General features: G+C 40.2%; 1 protein-coding gene across 6 annotated transcripts in view; it reads right to left on the bottom strand.

The window, feature by feature from the left end:
* The window catches only part of LOC104997998 (E3 ubiquitin-protein ligase HERC2), a 236,357-nt gene that overhangs the window by 30,467 nt on the left and 193,661 nt on the right, over positions 1-12,229 (bottom strand). For all 6 annotated transcript variants that reach the window (XM_010852986.1, XM_010852983.1, XM_010852982.1 and 3 more), the window contains 4 exons: positions 10,926-11,051; positions 10,328-10,483; positions 9,827-9,942; positions 9,529-9,727 (listed from right to left, as the gene is read on the bottom strand). In XM_010852986.1, the coding sequence (XP_010851288.1) occupies positions 9,529-9,727; positions 9,827-9,942; positions 10,328-10,483; positions 10,926-11,051 (597 nt within the window). The remainder of the gene's footprint in view (positions 1-9,528; positions 9,728-9,826; positions 9,943-10,327; positions 10,484-10,925; positions 11,052-12,229) is intronic.

Raw genomic sequence — 12,229 nt, 5'->3', positions numbered from 1 at the left:
AAGATGTTAATAGATTCTAATAGTTTTGGATATCATTTTTTAAAATGTGTCCATTAATTGCATAACAAATCTAAATAAAAACAACAACAACAAAAAAAACTAGGCCTCATCTCAAAGAATTTCTACATAAAATTTTCCAAGGAAAATAGTCAGATCATAGTTTTAAAAATTCCCATTATCTAAGAGTGAAAAGAAACAAAGTCCAATATTATGTTTAAAGAAATAAAAACTTGAAAGTATCCCCAAGGAATGAGAGACTAAGATAACACAAAGCAGAACTTCCAGAAATTAAAAAAATAGAGTTTAAATTAAAAGCCCTGATGCATAAAAGAGTTATAAGCAGGTGAAGAAATATTAGAAAACTAGTATATGGCTCTAAGGAAATTATCCAGCATATGGCAAAGAAACACGGAAAGAAGAGGCAACAGAAAAGAAGAGAGAACTGGGAATAGATCTCCTCATTGAACATCAATTAGAACTCGGAGTTTTAAGTACAGATCATAGAGAAAATATGGCTGAGAGGCAATATTTGAAAAAATAATGTCTGAGAATTTATCAGAATGTTAAAAGACCAGTTCCCTAGAACCAGGAAGCCCATCCCTCATCCCTCACCACCTGGTTAAAAAAAAAACAATAAAAAAGGACAGGAAAAATAAAAAGAAATTGACATCTAAATATATCATAGTGAAAGTATAAGTCACTAAAGAAAGATTTTAGAAGCAGATGTTATACAAAGGAAGGATTTAACTTTCATTTGGGTAAAAATTAATCTGACTGCTGACATCCTAGGTCATGATCAATGAGGGCCAAAAACCAGAAGAACAAAACTTTTAATAGACTGACTAAAAATAATGGTCAACCGAAAATTTTATACTCTGGGACATGGCTTGGATTGCTACCCACAGGCCAAATCAGGCCCACCACCTGTTTTTTATTAAAAAAAGAAAAGTTTTATTAGAGTACAGGCACACTCACTCATTTTCATATTCACCACAAGCTGCTTTCATAATTGTAACAGAGATCAGATTGTATGATTCCCATAGCCAAAAAACACTATGGCAACCTTCACAGAAAAAGTTTGCAACACTGACCTAGAAAAAGGACAAAATTAAGATATTAAAAAAAACAATCAGGAGATTAACCAACAACAGACCCTCACTAAAAGAAACTGAAAATACATGTTTAAAGTATCAGTAGAAGGACTGACCACCTGCCCTGCCTCTTGAGAAATCTGTATGCAGGTCAAGAGGCAACAGTGAGAACCGGACATGGAACAACGGACTGGTTCCAAATAGGAAAAGGCTGTATATTGTCACCCATTTAACTTACATGCAGAGTGCATTATGAGAAACGCTGGGCTGGAATAAAGACTGCCGGGAGAAATATCAATAATCTCAGATATGCAGATGACACCACCCTTATTATACAGTGAAGAAGATATGCAGATGACACCACCCTTATTATAAAGCAAAGAAGAACTAAAGAGCCTCTTGAAAGTGAAAGAGGAGAGTGGAAAAGTTGGCTTAAAGCTCAACATTCAGAAAACTAAGATCATGGCATCTGGTCCCATCACTTCATGGCAAATAGATGGGGAAACACTGGAAACGGTGACAGACTTTATTTTGGGGGGCTCCAAAATCATTGTAGATGGTGATGCAGCTATGAAATTAAAAGATGCTTGCTCCTTGGAAGAAAAGTTATGACCAACCTAGACAGCGTATTAAAAAGCAGAGACACTATTTTGTCAGCAAAGGTCTGTCTAGTCAAAGCTATGGTTTTTCCAGTAGTCATATGGATGCGAGAGTTGGACTGTAAAGAAAGCTGAGCACCAAAGAATTGATGCTTTTTCACTGTGGTATTGGAGAAGACTCTTGAGAGTCCCTTGGACTGTAAGGAGATCCAACCAGTCCATCCTAAAGGAAGTCAGTCCTGAATATTCATTGGAAGGACAGACGCTGAAGCTGAAGCTGCAATCCTTTGGCCACCTGATGTGAAGAACTGACTCATTTGAAAAGACCCTGATACTGGGAAAGATTGAAGGCAGGAGGAGAAGGGGATGACAGAGGATGAGATGGTTGGATGGCATCACTGACTCAATGGACATGAATTTGAGTAAACACTGGGAGTTGGTGATGGACAGGGAGGCCTGGCGTGCTGCAGTCCATGGGGTCGCAAAGAGTCAGACACAACTGAGCGATTGAACTGAACTGAGAAGGAAAATTATCCCAGATAATTGAGGACATAAGAAATAACTGGTGAGAAAAGATGTGTATAACATTTGGGTAAATCCAGAAAACTATATGGTCTATATAAAAAAACAATAATAATAATGTTTATTATTAGGGATACAGGTTAGGGCCAAAACGCAGAATAACAAAGGATCAGCCTTTCTTATTTGGGAGGAGTACAGAAATACTGACTAACTTTAGATTTTAGATATGTTAAAACAACCAGAAAACTCCAGAAAACAGAAAAAGAGTGCCGGGAGCCGGCATAGTGCATACTGAGTGCATACTGCATATTGAGTGCAGCACTTTCCACAGCATCATCTTTCAGGATCTGGAATAGCTCAACTAGAATTCCATCACTGCCGGGAGCCAGCGTGAGGAGCTCCACCCATGACAAAGGTCATGAGGAAGGAGGCTCGGCATACGCAAAGGCGGGATCGAGCCTCAGGAATCCCCCTGGAAATTCTCGAGCATCTACCCCCAAAACCAGAGTCTGCCTACTTTCTGCTTTGTGCTCTCACCTACACCTCTGACTTTACGGGGGGCTGTCCCCCACTACCTCTCTCTGAAAAAAGTTAGCTTATAGCTCCAGGTAATAATTCCTGGGTGTGACAGTGTTTAACCTACAAACTCCTTTGGAAATCCTCTAGCCTGCCTGAATAGGTTTTTCCGGCCACATGTGATTGTTCAGAGCCTCCCAACTGTGAGAGGCAGGAGATGTTCTAAACTGTCTAAACACAGATTCCTTTGAGTAGTTAAAAGATTGATTAGAAATTGTATTGGTGAAGGGTTTTTCACTTATTGGGCCAATGTTTGCTGCTAAGTCTCCATACTCCTTACCTACTGTGTCCTTGGCAGTGTATTGATTGATATAATGGGAGTATAGAAATGTAAGTAGTAGCCTCAATGTTTGTAACCTTGGACCCTTGAGTTAATTCTTTTCTTGATTGAGCCCACCTCACCTTTGCCCTATAGGAATGCAGCTTTGTCCAATGCTTTTTTGGAGGCTGGTGCCTGACTTTGGAATAATCACCTTTAGAGAAAGATAAGTTTCTTAAAATGTTAACAGGCCTCCTGGCCAGAAGATGATGTAATTAACCTGAACTTTTGCATATGATAAGTTTGAAAGCCTGGCTTTGATTAGGACCAGGAACTGCTGTCCTTGCATGACTCCACCCCTTCCCCCATTATCCTCTATGCACAACTTAAGGTATAAAAACTACTTTGGAAAATAAAGTGCGGGCCTTGTTCACTGAAACTTGGTCTCCCCATGTCGCTCTCTCCCCCAAATTCTGGCTGAGTCTCCATCTGGAGCGCGGAACCCGCCATGCTTGCTAATTATGCCTGGGCTTCTAAGATCTGACTGGGGAGGCCTCAGTGTCTCCTCTCCTTCGGGAGAACGGAAGGATGCCTGCGGCCTAGGTAAGTGGTGCAAACTTCTTGTCTTGAAGTTTTATTGGTCTCCTGCATAAACCAAGCTACTCAGCCTCTTTTCTCCACTGAATCTTCCTACTGAGCTATCCTCATCCTATTACTCTTTATATCTTTGATAAAATATTTAAATAAATAGGTCGCCGATGCCGTCCCCGCTTCAAATACCCTGGATCAGCCGGGGCTGGTCCCCGGCAAAAGAGAGCTACACTCAACCCTTGATACTTCTACGTAGCATGACCTTGATACTTCTGGCGGGTAGCCTCTGATTTGCTTCCCAGAGTCCCTGCTTGCAGGATTCCCACCCCTATGTAATCCCTCCTTAGATGTGGGCTGAGCCCAGTGACACTCTCCTAATGGATAGAATATAGCAACAGGCATGACATGTCACTTCTGCATTAGCTTGCACAAGACTGTGACTTCTGTCTTGCTCGCAGGCTCTCCTGCTTTGACAAAGCCAGCTGACATGTTGTAAGATGGCAAAGAGCTGAAGGCAACCTCAGCCAATAGGTCATGGCAAGCTGAATCTTCCTCAGGCCAGTCCTGCAGCAACTGCAGCCTGATGAGAGAGTCTAGGTTGGAGGACCAACCTAAGCCACCCAGACAGACTGTGACATAATAAATTTGTATTGTTTTATGTAAACTGTTGTAAGTTAAATATAGTATCATAACCTGACGTGCAATGGATAAGACAAATAAATACATTATGATGATCACACTCATGACCCTGGGTGTCCCTAAAATTCCAAACACAAACCAATGTGTGTGTGTGTGTGTGTGTGTGTGTGTATGTACACACAGGTGTGTGTGTATATATATATAAATATTTATAAATATATAAATAAAACAGAACCTAACCAAGTAAGGTTTCTTCAATGAATGCAAGACCATTTGATACAGGAAAAGCAGTCAATCTAATACACTATATTAATCTTTGGCCCCCTGATGCAAAGAGCTGACTCACTGGGAAAGACCCTGAAGGCAGGAGAAGGGGGTGACAGAGGATGAGACGGCTGGACAGCATCACTGACTCAGTGGACATGACTGAGTTTTGAAGAAACTCCAGGAAATAGTGAAGGACAGGAATGCTGCAGTCTATACAGTTGCAAAGAGTTGGCCATGACTTAGCGACTAAACAACACAAGGAGAAAAACATCTGTATGTTAGTGTTTTAAATGTAGAAAGTTTGACAAAAGTCAATATCCATTCATAACTAGAAAAAGATGCAAACTTCCTTAATTTGATAAAGGGCATCTGTCAGGAAGCATTTAACAGGAGGCTTCCTGTGTGCTGTTTTGGATCTGTCATGAATCCTCTGTCCCTTAGCAAACTACTCCCAGGGACTTAGGAATGCATGCATTTCCTTTGTTAGTTTTTCCATACGGTGATAAGTAACTATTTACGACCCTCTTCCTTTTTATGAACCATACAGTAAAAGTGATTATTTACGACCCTCTCTCTTTCATATAGATGACCTCATGTTTCCTTGATAACTTGTAAGTTTTGATTTTATCTCTGCTGGAAATAGCTACCTTGTAAGAGAGTATAAATACCCACAAAATGTTGAATAAGACACCTTTGCTCCATCAGAGCTTTGGGCCCCGTGTCTTCTTTCTCTCTCTCTCTCTCTCTCCCTCTCTCTTTCTCTCTCTCTCTTTCAGGCTAATTCTCTGGAGTACAGAGGCCCTCTGGGTTCACTTTCCTGCCTGGGCTTTTAAGATCCTCTCCAGAAGGTGCTCTGCCCCTTCACCCCTTCGAGAGGGCGCCTGAGGCCTTCGTGAACAGAGCAAGCCCCGTGTCAGGGACGTCACTGGTTTTCTGTGTAAACCAAGGAATATCAGCCTCTTTCTCTCTCCTTTACTTTCTTATTGCCGACTCCAGACCACCAGGTTCCAGTCCATTAAAGGACTTCAACAGGCATCTATCAAAATCTCACAGTGTGTGAAGGATCCCATCACAGTGTTTCTTTTGCAGCCTAAATTAAGACAAAAAGAAGGTCCATTACCACCACCCCTGTTCAGTATTATACTGCAATTCCCACCCAGCCCAATTAGCTCCATTTCTCTGTAAAAGACAGGTGAACTGAAAAGGAATGAACAAAATTTATCTCAGAACATGAATTTATAAAGATGATACAAAACAGTTTGAGATACTAAGAAAGAAGAATATAATAAAGTCACTAGACATATGGGCCACCCTTTGGATGAGGGCTTCCCTTGTGGCTCAGTTGGTAAAGAATCCATCTGCAATGCAGGAGACCTGGGTTTGATCCCTGGGTTGGGAAGCTGTTCCGGAGGAGGGAACAGCTACTCACTCCAGTATTCTGGCCATGGAGAATTCCATGGACTGTATGGGATTGCAAAGAGTTGGATATGACCGAGCAACTTTCACTTTCACTAGACATACAGTCAATATATAAATATCAACTATTTGAACGTATCAGTAGCAATTTTTTAAAAGACAGCATTATGGGAGAACTTCCAAGACGGTGATAGAATAAGATGGGAAAGTCACCTTCCTCTCCACAAATACATCAAAAATACATCTACATATGGAACAACTCCTAAAGAACACCTTCTGAATGCTGGCAGAAGACCCAGACTTTCAAACAGGCAAGCCAATCTCCTTAGAATGAGGTAGGTCAAAAGATAAAGGTTAAAAAAACGAGACAAAGGATTTCAGGATGGGGACCTGAGCTCTGGGGAGACAGCTGTAAAGGAGGAAGAGTTTCCACATACTCAGAAACCCCTCATGGAAGGTGGGGCAGGGGGGGAGCTTCAGAACCTCAGAGGGGAACACAATGGCGGGGGCTCGGAAGGCAAAATGGAGAGAACTCACCACAAAGATAGCTGCCAAACATTACTTCCCAGGTGAGAAGCTGCTCATACTGCTGGCCTAGAACAAATCGGGGCTGAGTGCTGAGGCTCAAGCTTTGAATCTCAGGGAGAGGTCCTGATTTGGCCAACTGTGAGAATACTCTGAGGACGTTAGTAGGACACAGCTGAGGGAGTCCAGGGAAAAAACTGAGCATCCCAGAGAGACAAAATATCGTTGCCACTGGAACACTCCAACTCCTACTCCATGCATTTGCAGACAGCAGTGTGTGCCCAGGTGGTGGCTGTCAAAACCAGCAAAACTGGTAGGAGAGCCAGAGGCAGAAGTGACACGACTGCAGTTTACGTAAACATAAGTGACTAGACACTGCCAAAACCAGGGCAAGGGCCTGAGGCAGCAGACAAAAAGCCGTCACTGCAGTCCCGACCCCAGAGGCGGCAGCTGCCAACGGCTGTGAGCAGGCACAGGTTACTGCCCAACCCACGCTGGGAGTCTATGCAGCTTGGTTCTTCCTAGGGACCCACAAATTGAGGTATATTCCTCTGGGAGAGCACATGACCCGCCTCAGACTATGACAACATCTGGCAAGTCTAACGCCGCAGGCACTACTTAGTACATCCTAACTGTGGCTGCCACATTCCACCGTCTCCACAGCCCAAGGGAACAAGTGGGCCCTAATAAGCCTTGGCCTTCTCCACCTCTTGCCTGGCTAAGGAACAAACACTGGAGGATAGCCTATAAGCAGAGCTAATCGATCAAAATCACTAGAGTTGATCAACGAATATAACAGTCATAGGATATATTAATAAAATTAATATACAGAAATTCCTTGCATTCCTATACGCTAACAGTGAAAAATCAGAAAGAGACATTAAGGAAACAATCCCATTCACCACTGCAACAAAAAGAAAATACCTAGGAATAAACTGACTTAAAAAGACAAAAGACTTGTATGCAGAGAACTATAAGACACTGATGAAAGAAATCAAAGATGACACAGAAAGATGGAGAGATATACTATGTTCTTGGAAGAATCAACATCATGAAACTGACTATACTACTCAAAGCAGATTCAATGCAATCCCTACCAAACTACCAATGGCATCTGTCACAGAACTGGAACACAAAATTTCACAATTTTTATGTAAACACAAAAGACCCCAAATAGACAAAGCAACCTTGAGAAAGAAAAAAAAGCTATAAGAATCAACCTTCCTGACTTCCGGCTATACTACAAAGCTACAGTCATCAAGATAGTATGGTTGGCACAAAAAACAAAAATATAGACCAATGGAATAAGATAGAAAGCACAGAGATAAACCCACGCATCTATGGGCATCTATCTTTGACAAATGACACAAGAACATACAATGGAGAAAAGACAGCCTCTTCAGTAAGCGGTGCTGGGAAAACTGGACAGCTACACATGAAAGAACAAAACTAGAACACCTCCTAAGACATACACAAAAATAAACTCAAAATGGATTAAAGATCAGAAACTATAAAGCTCCTAGAGGAAAACACAGGCAGCACACTCCTTGACATAAATCACAGTAAGATCCTCTATGACCCACCTCCTAGAATAATGGAAATTAAAACAAAATAAACAAGTAGGACCTAATTAAACTTGTAAGTTTTTGTACATCCAAGGAAACTATAAACAAGGATAAAATAATTGCAATTATTTTCTCCAAACTCTCAGAATGGAAGAAAACAGCTGCAATCCAAAATATACAAGTAGCTCATGCAGCTCAATATCAGAAAAACAAAGAACCCAATCAAAAAATTGGTGGAATATCTAAACAGACACTTCTCCAAAGACATACAGATGGCCAACAAACACATGAAAAGATGCTCAACACTGTTCATTATTAGAGAAATGCAAATCAAAACTACAATGAGTTATCACCTCATAACAGTCAGAATGGCGATCAGCAAAACATTTACCAACAACAAATGCTGGAGAGGGTGTGGAGAAAAGGGAACCCTCTTGCACTGTTGGTGGGAATGTAAATTGATACAGCCATTATGGAAGATAGTATGGAGATTCCTTAACAAGCTAGTCTTAGTTCAACTACCATATAACCCAGCAATCCCACTACTAGACATATACCCTGAGAAAACCATAATTGAAGAAGACACATGTGTTCACTGCAGTACTATTTATAGTAGCTAGGACATGGAACCAACCTAGATGTCCACTGACAGGTGAATGGATAAAGAAGCTGTGGTACATATATATAATGGATTATTACTCAGCTACAAAAAAAGAACGTATTTGAGTCAGTTTTAATGAAGGGGATGAACCTAGAGCCTATTATACAGAGAGAAGTAAGTCAGAGAAAAACAAATATTGTATATTAACACATATATATGAAATCTTTAAAGACGGTACTGATGAACCTATCTGCAGGGGAGCAATGGAGAGGCAAACATAGAGATCAGACTTGTGGGCAGAGTGGGGGAAGGAGAGGGAGGGATGAACTCAAACAGTAACACTGAGGCATATACAGCACCATATGTAAAACAGATGGCCAGTGCAAATGTATGACGCAGGGAGCTCAAACCCGGTGCGCTGTGACAATCTAGAGCAGTGGGATGTGGTGGGAGGTGGGAGGGAGGTCCAAGAAGGAGGGGACATATGTATACCTATGGATGATCATGTTGACAGACAGTAGAAACTAACACAATAATATAAAGCAATTACCGTCCAATTAAAAAAATTTTTAAAAGACAGCATTATGATAGCAGACAAAAAAGTAATACATCAAATGAACTGATATGCAAATAACTATAATACACTTTTGTATGTATGCTGCATTTCAAAGTAAAAAATTCTAAAATCATAGAATACATTAAAGATTATACAGAAACACTATAGAATTTATGGCATTTCATGGTATACATGAATACTATTAATCTTGAGATAATGTTTTAGTACACAATCCTTATACACACTATGAACTCAACTGCCCTCTAGCCACAGCTGTCTCGCAGTTTCGATGTCAGTGTGACAGAAAATACACCTTCTTACCTTCCCATCAGCTGTCACTGCAAAGAGCGTCTGCTCTCCTCCAATTAGTTGCACAGGTCTGAGGGCTGCAAGGGCTTCACATGGTGTAGGGACTTTAACTTTTGCACCTTCAATGCCCCCAAGCTGACCCCTATGATTATGACCCCATCCATAAATTGTTCCACTGCCACCAGCAGAAAGAGTCCAGTCATCTGGTCGCCTGTAACAAACATTAAAAAACAATTGACATGGGAAGAACTCCATGTTAAGCACCATTTTCCCAGGAACAATATTAATTCTTGTTTTGGCTATAGTCAACCTGTTCATCCACTGCACAAGCTGTTCATCTTGCTCTCTTCTAAAAATGCTGTGACTCTCATGGAGAACGTCCATGTTTTCGCCATCTGCCATTAGTTCACGAATTTTCTTAGCCACCTGGACAATATTATTATGAGATTATAAATCAAGCACTCATCTCTCAGGAATAAAATAAATAATACTAAGGCAAGAAGACAGGAGAAGAGGTCTTCCCAACCAAGAAAATGAGGGAATGCCAACATTGTGATTTTAGGGTTAATAATCAAAACCAAGACTATATTACATTGAAGATATTTTAAAATGTCTAGGCAGTATCATTATATCTTTACTAAAAACAAACTTTAACTGAAATTCAGTGTTATTCATTTTCAACTATGTGCTTCTTTTTTTATGATATTCCTTGCCAAGACAGATGTTACTATCTTGTAACACTGGCATCTTTTGATACTATAAAAGAAGACACTTTGCATCCCTAAAGAGGTTCCAAAATAACGTACAATACCTCATCGAGAAACAGACGGGGCAGCGACGTTCTCTTGTCCAGGGCCACAGCAACACGGGAGGCCATGCAGTACCTCCGGAACCAAGCCCACTTGTGTGTTTCAGCACAGCAAGGGAGCGTGTCTAATTCCAGGTCACAAGCAAGAGCTACTAGTACCTGCAGCCAGCAAAAATTAACAACACAGGGATACTCAGACACAGCGAACATTCTACTTCACCAGCACTGCATGACCAAAGACAGCCCCCATGCAGGCTCTCTGTGGGTCTTCCTTCACAATTCCTCACTCCAGATAACTGCCACATGCCCAGCAAGGGGCGTGGCATCACCAATGATGTGGATTATTCCTACCCAGTTCCTAGTGATACACCTGACAACAGGAACCCAGATCAGACCACGGCTACAATACTTGCCACCTAAGTAAAAGCATCTAAAAGCACACTGTTATTAAAGCACAAGAGCTTAGACCACACAGTCTTGAAACTGTTTCACATTCACCTTCAGTACCTATACCTGTCCTCAGGGATGCATGATATTTGATGTACTGTACTTGACAGCTCTCTGTGGTTCTCTCACCACCTCAAAACAAGCCAAGAATTACCTTAAAGAATGGGCTGTGCAGTAGCTGCTTGCCACCTCTCACAATAGGATCTTCATATTCAAACTGCCTTTGCAAAGCTTCTGGAAGGCCTTTCACCAAAGCAGCAAGAGCACTGCCTGAAAAACTCTTTTAAGAAAACAACAAAATTATAGCCCATACTAGGAAACCAAATTCAGGAGAGTTGAGTTGAGTGTTTTGTTTCTATGAGTCAAATGTTTAATTATACTGATACTATTCTCCCCTAAAACAAGTGATTGATATTTATAAATGGGGGAAAAAATCTAAAAAGACACAATGAATACTGAAATTAAAAAGAAGAGCATGAAAATTCACTTCAGAATATTTGGCCTTAATTTCAGTATAACAAAAACAGTTCTCCCAGGGAACCGGAAAGGAATTTCTGCTTCAGAAACCTCCATCTCCAACATGGTTAAGATACGCATTCTTTTTTTTTTTTTTTTTATGTGTACATAAACCAAAACATTTATTTAGAAAATACAAAAAATTACTGTTTGTCTTGCTCTTTCTTCAGACTATCCTTTCAATTTTCAATAGTGCCACATAATTTTATAACTAATTTTTATTACATCTGACCACCTCAAAGAGCTGTAGTTTTGAAATAAATTTTGCTATGATTAAAGAGAGAAAATCTATTCAGAAAGTACAGAATACACGAATTTACGGTACTTATCCAATTACCACCAGCATATAAATTATTTTGTAAAGTTATTTCTTACACACAGGATGTAAAATGCAAAAAAAAAAAAATGGAATTTGTATTCAAAACAAACAGAAGCAACACTGGCTCCTATATGCTAAAAATATAAAACAGATTTTTTTTTTTAAGCATTCTAGATACAAATATTAACTGTATGGGCTGAGAACTTTTAATTTCAATATAATTCAACAAGGTACACAAGTAGAGCTCTATAAATATATCCCCTATAATAACCATATGCAAAATCATTTTATCACAAATACTACCAATTATTTGTATCTAGAATGCTTAAAAAAAAAAATCGCATTCTTTTAACAATAACTACTTCATCCAGCAAAACAAAGGGGATGTGGTGAGTTAGACTCATAAAGCTATTCTCATAGCCATCTACATGGGGCTGTTTCTATAATCAAAGTCCAGCCTGCACTCAGTATAATAGCAACATAAAGGGAGTCTAAATGCAAGAAAGGCTGTCTTAGTCCTATGTGAAATTTCCCAACTCTTCTGTGATTAAGAAGTTAAAATAATTAAAGCAACTATTTTAGTCCCAAAGGGTCACACAACTAGAAACTATAATGTAATGTTT

The sequence above is a fragment of the Bison bison genome, unplaced genomic scaffold (assembly GCF_000754665.1).
Source record: "Bison bison bison isolate TAMUID 2011002044 unplaced genomic scaffold, Bison_UMD1.0 scf7180017864320, whole genome shotgun sequence".
Lineage (NCBI taxonomy): Eukaryota > Metazoa > Chordata > Mammalia > Artiodactyla > Bovidae > Bison > Bison bison.
This window is presented reverse-complemented; position numbering and strand designations above follow the sequence as displayed.